The sequence below is a fragment of the Rhinolophus sinicus genome, chromosome 17 (genome assembly GCF_057876585.1).
Source record: "Rhinolophus sinicus isolate RSI-liver-muscle chromosome 17, RSI-T2T, whole genome shotgun sequence".
Classification (NCBI taxonomy): Eukaryota; Metazoa; Chordata; class Mammalia; order Chiroptera; family Rhinolophidae; genus Rhinolophus; species Rhinolophus sinicus.
The window spans coordinates 152,451,025-152,469,530 of record NC_142517.1 but is presented as its reverse complement, the minus strand read 5'-3'; the positions used below and the strand labels follow the sequence as shown (position 1 = coordinate 152,469,530).

General features: G+C 32.5%; 2 protein-coding genes across 7 annotated transcripts in view; both read right to left on the bottom strand.

Annotated features, from left to right (window-relative positions):
- The window catches only part of SLC4A10 (solute carrier family 4 member 10), a 256,810-nt gene that overhangs the window by 230,211 nt on the left and 8,093 nt on the right, over nucleotides 1-18,506 (bottom strand). The window lies entirely within an intron of this gene.
- Nucleotides 3,292-3,630, bottom strand: BEX5 (brain expressed X-linked 5). Its single transcript, XM_019727292.2, has one exon. The coding sequence runs from the start codon at nucleotides 3,628-3,630 to the stop codon at nucleotides 3,292-3,294; it is 339 nt and encodes a 112-aa protein (XP_019582851.2).

The window sequence follows — 18,506 nt, the reverse complement described above, 5'->3', positions numbered from 1 at the left end:
TATGTAACTTTACTAACGATTGTCACCCCAATAAACTTTAATAAAAAAAATAAATAAAATTTTAAAAAATGTTTTTAACTCAATACTTTTTCTGAACAATAAAAGGCAAATGTTTTGCTATTTTTAAAAAATGGGTTTTAGAGTGTTTAAATTGCAAATATTTCCTTCATGCCTAAATATGTACTGACTAAGCTTTTACCAAATTACTCTCACTTGCTAGTGTTTTCTTTTTATGCCCTTCTTGGTTCCCGGCTCATTTGGTCCCCATTGGAAGTACATAATATACAGAGGTACTATGACCAGGGCAACTTGACCGATACTGAAACCCTTTCCTACACAAAATACTTCTCACTTACTTGCCTCTGCACCATGTGACCATCAGTAGAATCACTTCTGCTAATGAAAACAAATATAATCACATAAAACCCTGTTGAAATCTAAATATATGGTAACAATGTAACCCAGGAGAGGGAACAAAGGAGCACATCATTGGCAATAAATGATGAAGTTATATTTAAAGATACTCTCCCTCTAAAAGCTAATGAATAGGATTCCCTCACACATCCATGTAAGGAAATATTTCTTTCACTCTTACTTATTACATCTATACCTATAAATATTATAAAGTAAATTATAAAGTTATTTCTTAAAAATTTTAAAAACAAATACATTACTAAATACATCTTTTTATAGTAGTCTATCATGACTGATATTTTAATTACAAGGCACATGGATGATTACAATGTCAAATCGAAAATGTAAAATCAAATTATACACCTTGGATAAGAACTACGCTCTTAAATCTTATTAAACATAACCTAATTACTATAATGCTATTTCTGACACTTAATATTATTTCATCTTTTAAAAGTTTTGGAGCAAAGGAGATTTCAAATCTACCTCAAATTTTTAGACAGGAGTTATAAATTTTATTTCTATCAGAACAGCATGGTCATTTATATACTCATTAATGCTTTGCCTTAAAAGTTAACTATTTACCATAAATATAGATTTCTGTAAAGCTTTAAATTTACATGTACTCACCCATTCAGACATTCTGAGCGAAAATAGAACTTCATTTGAACAAACAAGCAAAAAATAGCCATAGGGATATGTTTTTAATTTTCAATACAGAATAAAATTTTGATTCTATGCCCATGTTTTCCTGCAAAGAACCACCTAATGATATATTTTAATTGCAATTGAAGAGGTACATGTAATTCTGTAATGGTGGACTAGGTAATTCAGACCAACCCTCCCACAAATAACTCTAAAATCTCTTATATTAACTTTTTTAAAAATTTAGGTGAACTATACCTAACATCCTTCTAAAAGCATAGAAGAGCCAATGAAACAGTAAGGAATTATTGGGCAAAAGCAGACTGAAAACCAAACAGGTGAGTGCAGATTAGAGGCCACTTGCTGTACTAAGCTGATTTGATCCAGTTGAGAGACTGAACTACACTTCTGACAGCCTCTTGGAATTAGAGAGCACAATTTGGAGGACTTGTATTTGTGATTAAGATGTGAAAGCCTGTAACCTAGGAAAAACTGGCGGTAAAACAGTCTTCACATTGACTTCAGTCATGCACTGAATTATCTGAATGTCACAGAATATCTCACACATTGAATTCGAATTAATATGACCCAGATTTGCTGGTTTTCTGGATGCCTGGCAGTAGCAGAGGAAAAATGCCATCTCAGAGGATTACAACATCATTCTAGACCTTAAATTATTTCAAAGGATAATTTTATAAACCCAAACTTCAGCACACAATCAAACCTAACCAGAGAAAAGAGCTATAATAACATGAGTAAGAACCACCATAAATAATAGACAACAGAAAACGACCCACCAATTTCCCATAGAAAAGAATTATCAGAGACAATGTAGTCTTTTGTTTTGTTTTTCATTTCACTTACTATGGTTATGGGAATAAAAATCAAACAAATTTTTCAGCAAGAAACTAAAACTATAGGGAACATTGCATATTTATGAAAGCATCAACTAGATACTGGAACTAAATATAGAACCAAAACCTATCACGACTGAACTAAGATCTCAGTGGATGAGGGGTAAAAGAAATTATCAAGGAAAAAAAAACAAGACAAGGAGGAAACCTATAGAAAATACCGGAGAAAGAATAAGGTATCAAAGATATAATGAGATGGTCCGATTTAAATGGAACTGGAGTTCCAGAAAGACAGGAGACAAAAAATAAAAGAGGCAATATGTTTGAAAATATAATCGCTAAGAATTTCCCAAAACTAATGAAAGCATCAAGTCACAGAATGAAGAGGCCCAGACAGACTTTGCACAAGAAAAAAAGGCCAAACAACAGAGAACCTTACATCCTTGCAGAGATGGCAAAAGAATATGTAAAATATGCTGAGACCAGAAAAACAAAAGAAAAAAATCAACAATACTAAGAGCTGATTTTTCAAAAAGATAAACAAAATTTGACAAACCTTTAGCTAGACTAACAAAAAAGAGAAGACTCAAATAAAATCAGAAATGAATGCACACACATTATAACTAATATTACATAAATACGTAGGATCATAAAAGACGATTCTAAATAATTATATGCCAACAAATTAGATAACCTAGAAGGAATGTAAACATATGCTGAGGAGAGTGACTAGCTCCTCAATTTACAAGTCAGTTAAATCTACAAAACACACATTGCTTGTAGGGAAAGAAAAAATATATAAGAAATTATGGCATGAGCTTACCGTAAATAGAAAAAAGCCATTTTATTAAGAAGTAAAATACTCTGTAATTTACCGTCATTGCCCTGAGGGTTGTATCTTGGTCCCATGTCCACATCATTTCCTGTTTTACTTTTTTAACATAGCTCTTTAATTTTGTAGAAAGATCTTATTTTCATCCCATGTTAATAATCTCCAAATAATAGAAACAACTTTAACAAATCTATCAAATCTACCATAAATGCATATCTTTATATCACACATAATATAAAGTTGGTTGTTATAATATTCCCAGCCAATCGTAAGCATTTGCCCCAATGTAAAGAAAAAAATAACTCCTATGGAATTTTCGTTTTTATTGATTCTTTTTGCTTTTTAAACCGTTTTATTTACGATGTTTATTAAACATCTTTCCATGCAAGTTGATGAAACTTCCCTGCTGACAGAAAAAGTTATAGACTAAGTCAAAATGAAATCTCCAATGAGAAAAATGACAGAACACCAAAGGTTCACAGTAATAAGTACATCAAGAAAATGCAATGAGGGAAGCAGGAGGTTTATGACTAATAACCTTAGCATTCAGGGCATAAGGCAAAACTCATCGCGATGGTCATGGTGCGGGGGCTCGCCTGTAAGAATGAGCAGACTGTACCTCAACTGAAGCTCTCTAATTTTCTTCCTTAGCTCTCTCATCTCCTCCATGAACCGTTCCATATCATCTGCATCTCCATCAATCATGCCAATGTTATCAACAAGCCTGTTGGGCATATCCTCTCTAAACTCCCGGGCAGGTGGAGCCCAGTCCCCTCTAATATTTCCTCCAGGCTCCTGGCCTTCACCACCTCCCAAAGGGCAGGCATCTTCATTCTGCCCTGGAGCCTGCTCCCCTCCTTTGATTTCCTGGGGGATATTTTCCATGTTTAGGTGTTGTTGTTTTTCCTGCTTTTTCCTGCAGGATCAGAAGCAGTGTTCCTCTCTTAGCCTTGAAATCTGCTGCATCAACCGACCTAAACACCTGCCACGGATCAGGGTCAGTGTCTACTTCCTCCTCCTCAGGGCTACAGGCTCACCTGCTTTCAAGGCGCTAGTGAGCCAGCGCACAGCCACCAAGACTCTCAGACCGCAACTGGGAGGAAAGACTAATCCACGCGTTAGTTCCAGGTCTCATAAGGACTGCGTCACTCTGTTTTTATTGATTCCTTATAGGTGTTCATAGTGAGCTAAGTAGGTCAAATACAAGGAATATGCTATAAATAACTCTACTCAGCTAATAGCTTAACTCTAAAACAAAACTGTATCAATAGACTATGAAACACTTTCATTTTTACAAATTTTATATGGTGCAGTAGAAAAGGAAGGAATTAACATGTGTGGATCTATTTTTATGTGCCAAGCTTAAGGCTAGATGTTTCTAACATATTATCTAATTAATACCTACAAAACCATGCAAACTAGGTATTAGATCTGTATTTTTCAGATAGATAAACTGAGATTCAGGGTAAGCTGGTTGACACTAACATGCCTTTTGTCTTTCCATTAAGTACCCATATAGATTAATTAATAGCAAATAATAACAAAAAAATATATTATTCAAAAGGGAATATCATTTACTCTATAATGCTGCAAATTTTATTATTGCTATTATTATGGCTTGCTATACTTATTAGAAAACAGTTTAATGATGACAGATCTACTGTTTGAAGTAGAAAGAGAAATCATCAAATCTCTTAAATATTATCTGAAAGGTTGTCTCTTAGAACCCAGCAAATTATAAATCTTAGTACATTGGACCACATAGCATATATTCATGTTCAGGACCCAGTTTCAAGCCCGTAACATTCTCAAACATATGTTATTCAATTACTCTTATTTTATACATATTGTTGGAATGCAATTTCAAAGGTTAGAGATTTTCAAAAAATTCTGAAAAAATAATTTTTGAGTAATGGTCACTTTTGTTTTAATATATTCTACACATCCTCACTTATTTAAAACCAAATAATTGTGCAGTTGATAAGCAACATTGTTTCCTATGTTTTATCTTGTTTGTGAATATTTTTAATTTAATTTACCAACCTTTATATATAGTGGACAAGTCATTCACCATTTGGCACTCTTTCACTAAAATATAATTAGGCTGTAATAAGTTAATATAACTTTATAAAGAGATTTGCCAAATATAAAATAATCCTGAAAAACTAAATGTCTAATATATCACTGTGAGTCCTAAGTATTTCAAAACAAAATGTCAATGTTAGGAAAATAAGTATATTTGTATATGCTATTACTTTTGAGCTTTTTTTAAATCAATGACATATATATATATATATATATATATATATATATATATATATATATATATTCCCTTTAATTTAACATGATCCCTCAAAACAACAATAAAAAATTATCAGGAGCCAATCTGAAAGTTCCCAATGGCCAAAGCTGGAACAATTTGAGCAGACAAAATACAAAACATATTATTGGATTATAACCTAATGTATAAAATAAAAGTGCATGAGTCTATATTGATATAATTAAATGATTGGGTAAATAGCTGCATCTGAGAGAAGGAATAAATCTTTCTTACAGAAGCATTTCAGATCATGTGTATAGATACTTCCTTCCAAGAGATGGATTTTCCTCACTCCTTGAATATGGACTGAACTTAATGACTTGCTTCCAAAGAACAGAGAATAGAAGATCAAATACTGTAGTAACTTCACAGGGGAGAAACCTGGCAGACATGACTTTTTTCAAGTGATCGAAGTTAACATGACCAGTGATAAGTCATGTTGATATCATTACCACCTGATACAATGTAATGAGAAAAACACGTTACCTCTGTGGCGTACTTCCCCAAACCACATAACCCCAGTCTAATCACAAGAAAAACATCAGACAAACCCAAGTTGAGAGGTAGTCTAGAAAATATCTGACTGATACTCTTCAAAACTATCAAGGTCATGAAAAACAAGGAAAGAGAAACTATCACAGATCAGAGGAGAGTAAGTAAACATGAATATTAATGCAGTGGGATCCCAGAACAGAAAAAGAACGTAAGTGGATAAACTAGTGACACTTGAATAGAGTTTGTAATTACTGTTGAAATTAATTAGTTTTGACAAATATACAATGTATGATGTTAATATTAGAGGAAACCAGGTAAAAAATATATTGGGATGTTGTATCTTTGCATCTTTTCTGTAAGTTTCAATTTATAACAAAATAAAAAGATTAATTTTTAAAAAGTATTTTGGTTTGAAATAATAAAGTCAAATACCAATCTCATAGCACTACAAAAAAAAGTCTGGTTAGGTTAAAGATCAAAAAAATATACATATAGGAAAATATATTTATGAAACTTGAGTAGAATTACAAAAAGCAAAAATTGACAAATGAAAAGATTAATAAATTTGACTGCATCACAATGAAACACTTCTTTAGAAAGAACACCACAAATAAACAGATAAAACCTGGAAAATAAAATGTGCAATGCTATTAATAGACAAATATTACAATCTACAATAATTCTGTAAGAATCTACAATAAAAAGATAGTCTTTTTTTAAGTGGACAGACAGTATGAATAGGCAATTCACAGAAGAAGAAACGGACAATACACTGGAAATATATTCTAAGGAAATACACATTTTATTAAACAATCACATTGTTTTTTATCTATTAGATTAGCAAAACAAAATTTTTTAGCGATATCACATTTGTAAGAACACAAGTGTTAAAAAATGAGAGGCTGGATAAAAATATTCTGAAGAAAGGCAAATTTTTACAATAATAATTCTTTTTCATCCATTAGATTGGCAAAAACAAATTTTTTGTATCATATCACATTTGGGAGAATGTGGGTTAACAAAAAATCTCATAGACTGCATAAAAATTGGGTCAGCCAACGTGGAGGGTAATTTTCTCAGTATCTATTAAAAAGTTCAGTTAGGAAGCTCAGTATCTACTCCAGAGAACAAATATAATTTTTTTTTATCAAAGCATTGTTTATAAAGGGGAAAAAAATGAAATCAACCTAAATTCCCATAATAGGAAATAGTTACATAAACTATGGTATATGCAACAGATAAACAATGACGTAGATTAATCATCTATCATGTATAGATCTCCAAAACATATTGCTTAAATAAAAAGGCAGTTTATAAGGCAACAATATGATGCCATTTTTGGAAACACCCACAGGATCATGTATTATCTGTGGGTATTATCTGTGGCATGTGTTATCTATGAAAACAGAGGTTAATTCTGCAGAGAATGGAGGGGGCCCAGCACTCAGGATGGTGATCAATTAAAACCTAAACCTCTGTATTTTTTACAAGTAATTACATTATTTTTTAAAGCTTTCAGAATTTCTTGTTTTTAAGAACATTTTAGTCCTATTTACCAAGTATTAGAGTCTCAGCAATAGCAATACCCGAATAAACATCACGATCATCCTTTAAAGTTCTTATGAAGTACGAAGCTTATGTGGGAAACTAACATCAGCTGAGCAAGTCCTTAACCTTCACAATGGCACATACTATGTCTTCAATAAAAATGAGTGAGTGAACGAGTGAACCAGTAACTACATAAGTTACCTGTTTGGGAAAGTGCACCCTCACCTGAAGAAATTATAAGGCAATGCTGCCATTGCACAGAGTAAGAGAAAAATGTTGAACAAATTAAGATTTAAGACAATTGAGTTCTAGCCCTGGTTTTACCACTAATTTATTGCATGATAATCAAATACCCACCTGAGCCTGAATGTGTTGATCATTTCCTCTGGAAAATAACGCTGCCTTCCTTACCTTATAGAGATATGGGGGGAGGAGGCAGATGAGATCATAGGTACATAATATTTTGAAAAAATGCATCGATGCTGTTTTAGTAAAAAAAAATAACTTTTGAAGAGCTTTGAAAAACCCAGCATCGTACTGTTTCACTGGATTTGTATCATCGCTCTGTCCCAAGAATTATTAATAAAGAACTGGACCACAACACCAGACTCACCAATCTAACCCTATCTGTCTGATCTACATGCTACCAGGATGATGGAAAGCAGTTTTATAACGTATAAAATTCAGAAATAGAAATTAACTGTATTCAAATTTTTAAAAAACTGCATCTTGAAAACAGTTAGAAAGAGGATTACTATAAATTTCAATATGATACTAATACTTTCATTTTTAGCTCAGTCAACCTAGCGTTCTCTTTTTTCTCTAAAAGGAACACATTAATTAGATAATTAATCACTCCCATAAACTATGTTGTGCTTTCATCTTTTTTCCAGTCCATTTCTTAGACACATTAATGTATACATTTATTCTAAGCTGGCTTTGAAATTAATTTCAAATTTTGGTGGATGTCTACATTAGTTTAAAAATACAAATGACTTGGTATTAAGTATTCTAAACTATTGATCACATACATCAAAAAGTTATTTTTATTACTGTCATGTACATAAAAATTAGACTTGTACCTTGATTTGGACATACCATCTTGATTATCAATTAATATTTCAAAGTCTTCATGTTTTAATTACCTCTAATTTGGACATGAAAATAAATATGTTCCTTCACAATCACCTTGACAGACTTTGAAATATCTCAAATTGGTTTGTTCAATTGTTTGAAGAATTACACAATTAAACATGATAGGCAGATAAATGTTGCTAACTACTTGGTTCCAAGGACATTTAAGGAACCACCTCGTTTCAAAGTTAAATTAGAGTAATTTAATTTCTCCAAATGAGAGAATAACCACAATAAATGTTGTTAACAGTCTTCAATTAAGAAGATCCCGTATAATTATTGCAGAAAAAGAAAAAGATGATTTTTAAAAGCCTGTTCTAAAATCTCTGAGCATAAAAGATATGCAACCCCTATAAGAATAGTACCTATTTTAGAATTGTGAATGAGGAAAAAGTTAGAAATTACACTATCATAAAATTCTTGCTACATAACAAATGAAAATTCCAGAAATAATACATATAAAAAATAGGGAAAGGGAAAGATTTCAACAAATGTGAAATGTTTTTAAATCATAGTGGCTTGGCTTTTGTCAATATATCAAAGATAAAAATATCTGTGGCATTAGTTATATCTAATTTTGAAGCAACTAATTTACAAGGAAGAAATCATTTGCTAGTTAAAATTTTAGAGCCTTATCAGTAGTGCTGATTATAAAATATATATTTACTTATTTAAACATTTGAAAACATGTCCTCAAATCTCTTAATTCCCACATAGAACTTCCAAATCAGTTAATGGTCTGTACAAGGATAAATTTGAGCTCTAATGGGTAGCAATGAAGACTTCTGAACTACCTGGAATTAAGAGTGTGAAAATTATTAATTTAGCTTGATGTGTTATACTTCACAAAATCAAATATTTCCTATATATTTGTGATGCAAAATTGAAACTAGTAAAAACAAGTTAAAGAGAAATTTTTGCATTGTTTTATTTTTAGCATCCTAAGAATCAATTTGGTTTAAAGGAATTGTGAAACAAGTTTAACTGCTCAAGTTAAAGAACTTGAAAGAAATGTAGCTAGTCTTTAATAAGGGATTAAACAGAGAATACAATAAATTTTCATTATAAGCCATAACCATACTTTACTTTTATGCATCACAACCCTGATTGTGAACCTGACTCTTAAGGAAACTTAATCAATTTCTCTGTTTAGCTGCATTATAAGTAGATCACAGAATTACATGAACTTTCAAAAAACATCCACTAGAACTAGAAGCTAGTTTATAAAACCAGAAGTTTTATAAAATTTTGGCAATAGGTAAATTTTGCATATAGTTAACAATTACATTCAGTGGAAATTTAAGTTTCTGTCAAACTTTTTTTTAAGCTTGATTTAATTCATAAAGTAGTCATGCATTAATAGAAATTGTATTGAATTATATTTTCACGTTTTCCTTAGGCTATTTCCTTTCCCTCATCCATATGTAAATGCTTACTAATATTAAAGGGAGTTTAGTATATAATTCAGGTGAACAAAAATGAACAAGATTTAAGAAGTGTCCATACACATCGTCAGCATTTGATAAACGTTCATTGCTCTTTATTTTGACTGGCTCTCAGATTTATGTAAAATTGCTTTCCTTGGTTTTCAGTTTGAATGTTCAGCCAACACTAAATTCTTTGGGAATATTACATTTTTTAAAATCTTAGCTTCTTGAAAATATAACAAAGTCCAAACAATACAGTGTTTTCTTGTGCAGGCTTTATCCAAAATAATCAAAGGTGAACTCTTGTCTCTTTATTCACATAATAGAACACCATTATTATGGCTTATCAAAAATGATATGTAGTAAGACCAACATGAAATGATCACTAATCCATTTTTTTTAACTTGTATTAAATTTACTGGTATGACATTGGTTAGAAAAATTATATAGGTTTCAAGTGTACAATTCTGTATTACATCATCTATATATCACATTGTGTGCTCACCACCCAGTCAGTTCTCCTTCCATCACCATATATTTGACTCCCTTTGCCCTCATCTACCACCCCACCTAACCCTCTGGTAACCACTAAACTGTTGTCTGTGTCTATGAGTTTTTGTTTGTTTCCCTTGTTTGTTGCTTTCAGTTTCATATCTCACCTATGAGTGAAATCATTTGGTTCTCGACTTTTTTTGACTTATCACTAATCTACTTGTGAAAGACTGGGAAAGAAATCAGTGTGAGGCTAATGAAAATTAAATGTCTTTCCTATGCATGTCTCTCTATTAAGTCTTTATATTAATAAGCTAATATATATTAACTATTGGAAAATATTATTCCAAGAGGTTGTGTAGAACAAAAAATACTACAGGTGTATCTTCAATTTTTAATAAAATTTCCATCAAAGTCCATAATTTCATGGGAACATATAAATTCAAAAGAGAGAACGTTATTGTGAATTCCCGAAATCCCTCTTATACATGGATGTAGATAAAGTGAGATAGTCACACATGGCCTGACAGGTACTCTTTTTCTATTTCCTTTTAAAAGAGAATTTATAGATTAGTACAGTATGTCTACTTGTTCTGTTTTTTATTAGATTCCGTATTTGTCTCTTTAGCATCCATTCATCATCAGGCCAATTATGGTACTACTACGTGTTCTTACTTCTCGTGTTATTGATGCTCTAGCATTTGAAACCTTACAGACACAGGCAGAGACTGACCCCTCCAAGACTAGCTAAATCCTAAAGATGATTAACTTTCCCACAAACACGGCTTTCATATGCACACCAACAAATCCTAAACTTATACCCCCCAACGTCCTTTTTCTCTAACTCACACAACCAAGCCAATAATTCCCTGCCCTAAATCATTCCAGGGCCAGGTACCTGGCAACGAGAGAACCCAATAGCCCAAAACCCAAATTATTCAAACTGGACAATTCTAAACTGACCCTGCCTTGTCTTTCCTTTAGGCTCTGTCCTAAACTTTTCCCTTGCTTCTGTCTTCTGCCACCTAACTAAACCTGGCGCTTCCTCTTGACCTTGCATGGCATACAGTGACTCCCTCTCTAGGGACCTATAAGTATAAGAAATATGGTTTTCCTGAGCCTCTCTTGTCTCCTCTTGCAGCACACCCAACTGACCACTTTATACGAGAACACAGAACAAAACTTTGCTTTTAGGAATAAAAAATAGTCCCTTCCAACTCTCAACTGCTTCAGTAGACAGACAGATAGATGAACATAGATTTGTTTACCTCTTCTGTTTCTTTAGTGCTTAAATACAGTTTTACACCCCAAAGAGAATATAGACCACCACATCTATTTCGACCATGTTCAGTCTGGAATTTAGTTTGAAGTAGTAGAAATAAGGATCTAAATTTTAATATCCAAAATAGCTAAGTGTCCTAGCCTCATTTATTTAATAATTTTTCTCTAGCTCATTATATTGCAGTGTCACTTATAATCATATTATTCAAGACACATACACAATTTGGTTTGATATACGTATCTTTTTTTTTAAGCTGAAGTTTAGTGGGGTGACAATTGTTAGTAAATTTACACAGGTTTCAGGTGTACAATTAATGTGTCCCCACATTATTATTTATACATACATACATATATATATATATATATATATATATATATATATATATATACACACACAAAAATGTATATATATGTATATATGTATACATATACATATATATAATTTACACTAGATCTACACAACTTATTTTGCACAACTGAAACTGTACCCTTTGACCAACACTTCCCTATTTCATCCTCTCTCCAACCCCTGGCAACCACTTTTCTTCTAGCTGCTTCTATGAGTTGGGCTATTTTAGATTCCTCATATAAGTGAGATCATGCAGTATTTGTCCTTCTACATTTGGCTATTTCATGTAGAATAATCTCCTCAATTGCTTCTGATTATTAAATTATTAATTCTGAAAAATCCAATAGGCTCTAACTCTCTCATGCCTCATCACTTACTGTAAAGCGTTGGATTAAGATCCTTCAGTTCTTATCTTATTTTAACCTTATTATCATTTCAAATTGTAGTCCAAAAAGTTCTCAAAGTGTTTCAGTAAGTAGATTGTCTTTTGTTTAGTTTGCGTGTGTGTTTTTCTTTGAAGACTGGTTGATAGGGATGGACCTCACCTTCTCCTGTGTCTCATCTTGTGGCTGCACCTGGCTATCCATGTCACAAAAGAAAACAAAAGATCACAGAACACTGAAATGACGAACCTAAAAAGATAATCTGAATTATCTTTGAGTCTTATTTATTTGTACTGATCTTACTCTCCCATTAGCATGGGTCATCTGCACAAAGACATCATGATCAAAGCAGTACAAAATGCTCCTTAAGCCATGATTGGAACATTTTACTATATCTCTTAAGTGGGGGGAATTCTTGATGCATTTCTTAGAAAAAAGTAAATTTACTTCTTTCCCCCTCTGTTCTCACTGAATAGGAAGGCTACCATAAAGGTAATCAAGGTAGACACATTAATTAAAATTTTAGATTCATTAAATCATCTGAACCATTCATATATTAATGTTTATATTCAATTGTTCGATAACATTTTGTCAAGCACTCTTACCTCCTGCTTTTTAAATATGAAAGTACTTTTTTAAAACAAATGTAAATATGTATATAAATTATTGAAACATAATCATCAAATTATTGTTTCATGGAAAATCTGATATTAAATAAACTTTGAAGCCTTTCCATTCCTTCTTCAAGGTATTTTTCTGAACCAAGAAAAACATCAGGAAAGTATATTACTCCAAGAAAAACTGATTCTAATGTCAAAAATTTCAATGTACCCATAAAAGTTAGGTGATAGAATTCTAAAATATTTGGTCTATTGAGCTAACTAGATATTTTGCTTTGAGATACATCAGTATCCTAGGGAATCAAAGAGTCCTCTTTTTTTTGTCTGATGCCAGACCATGCAACTATCTCCAAAGGTGGGAGAAATCAGTTTAGATAAGATGTCAAAGACTAGGAATACTGAATTTCATAGCTAAGAGAGATAGTGAAGGTTAAGTATTTGGAAGGAAATGGAATAATGTTTTTTAAATCATAAAAGGGAACAAGTGAAATTACAAGCTCCTAAAAGTAATTTTGTGAAAAGTTGATCTTTTTAAAGCTGTATTGAAAGCTGACTCAGTATGTATTAAATGAATATATTATGGTTAGAATTTCCTAAATTATAAGAAAGTTTCATGGATTTTTTTAATGGACAAAGTCAATATTAAGTTCACTATTTCTGCATTTTTGTTCTCATAAAGATTTGGCAAAATACTATATTACCTTACAGTACAGAAATGGTCTATACTGGAGAGTCCAACTCCTTTTATTAGACTGGAACTAGTAACTAAACAGCTTCAAATATCAGGGTAAAAGACTTGATGGTCAGGATTTGTTATTATTTATCTTTTATGATAACAATTGTAATGGATATTTATGTTAAAGACGAAAAGAAAGTACTATCTTACATTGCCAAAATAAATGTAGAGCAATTACTGTTACTAAATTATTTATCTTTAATTTAAATAATTTTAAATTAAAATTTAAAATAGATTGATCCTAATTGATCCTGGATTTAAAATAGATTGATCCTAATTTCAGCTCTAAAGAACTAATTTTTTTCAAACCACATAAAGATAAAAAAAATTACTAAATCAGAATTATAAGCTGGGTCCAAATCATCATGTTTTGAAGTAACAACATATAGCAAGGTCTAGAAATTTTACTCTGGTCAAATTTGTCATCCATCAGAATCTTCAGGTACTTCCTCAACATGGTTATGATGAAATGAAAGGTCCTGAATGGTTCAAATAAGAATGAGTCTCTTCTAAGGAGTGATAAAGGTGAAAGTACTATATGTAAGAATCACCGTACAGAAAATGAAATCTGAGCGTTTATATGTAGTCTATCATAGACTAATAACAGTAAGGCTGAGGAAAAGGATAAAACACTGTAACACCTTGTAACTACCAAGTTACTTTGTAACTACCAATTTGTACTTCTTAATTCCTTCACATTTTTCACCCTGCCCCCAATCCCTCCCCCATCTATCAATCTGATAAATCTAGTACCCATCTGACACCATGCGTAGTTATTACAATATTATTGATGATATTCCTATGTTATAGCCTACACCCCCATGATTACTGTGTAACAACCAATTTGTACTTCTTAATCCCTTCCCCTTTTTCACCTACACTTCAGCCTCCCATCTATCTGGCAACCATCGAAATGTTCTCTGTATCTATATGAGTTTGTTTCTGTTTTGTTTAAAACTGGGGAATTTTATAAATAGTTCAACATTTCCTTTGAATTGTCATTTTAAAGAAAAGAAACTACTACATATAACAACACTAACAGCAAACAAAGTTGTAAATGAAATATAAAAGGAAGTGTTAGTAAAATGTTTCAAGCCAATTCTTAAAGTTTTTAAATACCACTGAAGCTTCTAGTAGAAGTAAAAACTGGTTATACAATCTTTCTGGAAGGAATTTTGGCAATATTTGTAAGTAGCCTCAAAAATTAGCCTAGTGGCTCCTTGAGAAAATGACTGATTCCAGGGCTGAGGAATAGAAAATACATGATGATCCTGGGAAATCTTGTAGAGCCAGATACTAAGGACGTGCTCAAAAAAGAATGGGAGCGTATTGAAAGGACAAGAGACAGCTGAAGGAGCTCCTAATGTCCAAAGATGAAATCACATGACAACAAAATAAATACTGAGAGTACTGGAGTATGGTCCGTATAAAAAAATAAGTATCTTCGAATCCATACTGACACAAGCAATTGAGTAAATAAGTTAACAAATAGAGAAGTAACAGCTCTTCTTTACAAAAAATTCTAATTTCTAAATGCAAAAAAAAAAAGGAGAGAGAGAGAAAAAGAAATGGAAAAATCACTATTAGGCAAACACCTAGCAGGAAACAGGTAATAAGCAGGAAATATTCACTGCAGAATGCTAAAATTAGTGGGCAAAAGTTTGAGGAGAAGCAGGATATTTACATAATCGCAAAGTATCTCCCCCAAGATATTCATTATTACAGAATGGAAACTTTTAACTTTACAATGGAAAACCCAGCAGATACCTCCCTAATGCTGGTTAACATCCCCAGAAATAAAAAATCATCTATCTCATGCGATGCTCTGAGAAGAGAACATCACTTCAGTGGTATTCTTGACCAAAAAAAAAAAAAATGCATAAACTCAATATAATTATGAGACCCTCAGACAAACACAAATGGAAAGGTAATCTACAAAAAAGAAAAAAGCTAACCTGTACACTTCAAGAGTGTCAAGGTCATGAAAGATAAGGGAAGACTAAGTAACTCACATTGCAGATGATTAAAGAGACATGATACCGAAACACAAAATGGGATCCTGGAACAGAAAAAGGACATTAATGGCAACACTAATGATACCCTAATACTGTGGCTTAATTAATAGAATTGTACTAATGGTAATTTCCTAGTTTGATGATTAACTATGGTTATGTAAGATGTTAGCATTATGGTGAGGTACATAAGAATCACGTAGATAGTTCTTTAATTGCTTTTTTATTGGCACCATCTCTTTGCTATTCTAAGCCAATAAGCTTGAGTAAGGTCTGGAACTTGCATTTTTTGATAAGCCCTCCCGAAGATTCTGATGCAGGTGGTCCTTGATTTTAAGGTTTTTAATAATCCCTTTGTTAAGGAGGAAAAAAATACTTTTTTTTTTTTTATCTACTAGAAGTGTTAACACAAATTACAGGACATGTAGTCAAGTAACATATTATACATTGCTAAATACAGGTGTTTTCCATTTTTTAACATTACGATTTCTGAGCAAATCAGAAGAGTTTGAATAGGCTTATTCCCAGTGCAGCTTAAATACCAACAGAAAATCACTGCTGCATTTATGAAAGAAGCAGTATGAATCTAACAATAATGAAATGAAATAAGCAGAGCTGTTTTGATTCCATCCAGTAGTTGTTATATACCTGACTACTTTTTATGGATTTGCTTTCTGGAATTTGACTAGGTCATCATCTTTGTTATCAAAGGCTCATTAGTCAAAAAGAAAAAGATAGCCATTAGGAGGCAATAAGCCTTCTCTAAATAAGTTTTGTTTCTCAGGATAAGCAGGAAGCAGGGGTACAAATAAATGTTGGAGGCAATCCAGCAACATAACACATTCAACAGGCAATGGGAAAATTCTTCTTAAAAAACGTGCCTATTAGATTCTTAGACCATAATTTTCAAGATGAATAAGCAAGTCTTGATAATACTGATACAAAGATTTTATCACTAAATCAAGACTATAGCTATAATACATTCTCATTCTATCCCACTGAGTCAGTATATTAAACTCCATTTTCGTCCTTTGAGAAAAATCTCTTGGAGTCTTGAACTATTTGGAATTGGGCCTAAGTTTAATATAGGAACTTCTATACAAATGGCACTTGAGGAATTTTCATGTAATCCTTTATACAGTGCGTAGAAATCCTCACTAAAACAAATAAAATAACAAAATACTGCCACAAGAAACTAAAGATCTAAAAAGATGGAGAGACAGTTCACATACATGTTTTGGAAGACTCAATACTGTCAAATGGCAAATCTCCCCAAATTGATGTGTAAGTTCAAAACATTCTCTATCAAAATCCTTACAGGCTTTTTGTAGAAATAAATAAGCAGATCTTAAAATTTATATGGAAATGCAAAGAACCTAGAACAGCCAAAACAATTTTTACAAAGAATAACAAAGTTGAAAGATTTATACTACTGATTTGAAATTTTACTATATAGCCTCAATAATCAAGACAGTGTGGTATTAGGGTAATTATATGCAATAAGTCAACAGAACAAAATTCAGAGCCCAGAAAAAATAACCTTATACTTATAGTCAATTAAATTTCAACAAAGCTGCCAAGAAAATTCAATAGAGAAAGGTGGTCTTTTCAACAAAAAAAATGGTGCTAGGTCAATTGGGTATCTGTATGAAAAAAAAAAATTAGATTCTTATCTCACCCTACATACAAAAATTAACTCAAAATAGATCATTGATCTACACATGAAAGCTGACTATAAAACTTCTAGAAAAAAACGTAGGAAAAAATCTTTGTGACCTTGGTCTAGGCAGAGTTCTTAGATTCAACACCAAAAACATATTCAATAATAAAAAATTTTGATAAATTGTACCTCCTCAAAATTAAAAAGTTTCATATTTCTTTTTTAATTTTTTATTGGGGAACATTGGTGAACAGCGTGTTTCTCCAGGGCCCATCAGCTTCAAGTCGTTGGACTTCAATAGTTGTGGAGGGCGCAGCTCAGCTCCAAGTCCAGTTGTCATTTTCAACCTTTAGTTGCAGGGGGCGCAGCCCACCATCCCATGCGGGAATTGAACTGGCAACCTTGTTGTTGAGAGAGCTCACATTCTAACCAACTGAGCCACCCAGCTGCCCCACCAGGCAGTTCAGCAGCAACTCCTTGTCTTCAGTCTAGTTGTGGAGGGCGCAGCTCACTGGCCCATGTGGGAACTGAACCAGTGACCCTGTTGTTCAGAGCTCATGCTCTAACCAACTGAGCCATCTAGCGCCCCAAAAACTTTCATATTTCAAAAGTCACCATTAAAAAAGTTAAAAGACCGGGCCTGACAGTGGGAACGTATTCACAAAATCATATTTCTAACAAGGAATTTGTGTCCAAAATACATTTTTAAAAACTCTTACAAGAAGACAACAAATAACCAATTTGAAAAATGAGCAAAAGATTTTCATAGACATTTCATCAAAGATATACAAATGGTTAATAAGCGCATAAAAAGATGTTGAATATCATTAGGGTTATAGACTGAATGTAATTTAACAAATTCTTATGTTCAAACCTAATCCCCAATGTGACGGTATTAAAGGGTGGGGTATTTGGGAGGTGATTAAGCCTTTTATACGCCATTAGTACCCATATAAAAGAGACCCCAGAGAGCTCCCTTGCCTCGCAGCCACATGAGAATGAGAAAGTTTTGGAAAGATGGCCACCTATGAACCAGGAAGGGTCTAGTACCAGATACCAAATCTCCCACTCCTTGATCTTAGACTTCCTAGCTTCCAGAACTGTGTGAAAAAATTTCTGTTGTTAATAAACCACCCATTCTATGATATTTTGTTATACCAATCCAAATGGACTAAGATTATTAGTCATTATGAAAATGCAAATCAAAATCAACACAGCATATCACTTCACGCTCTTTAGAATAGCTATTCAAAAAAAGACAGTACTGACTGTTGGCAAAAATGTGGTGAAACCAAAACCCTTAT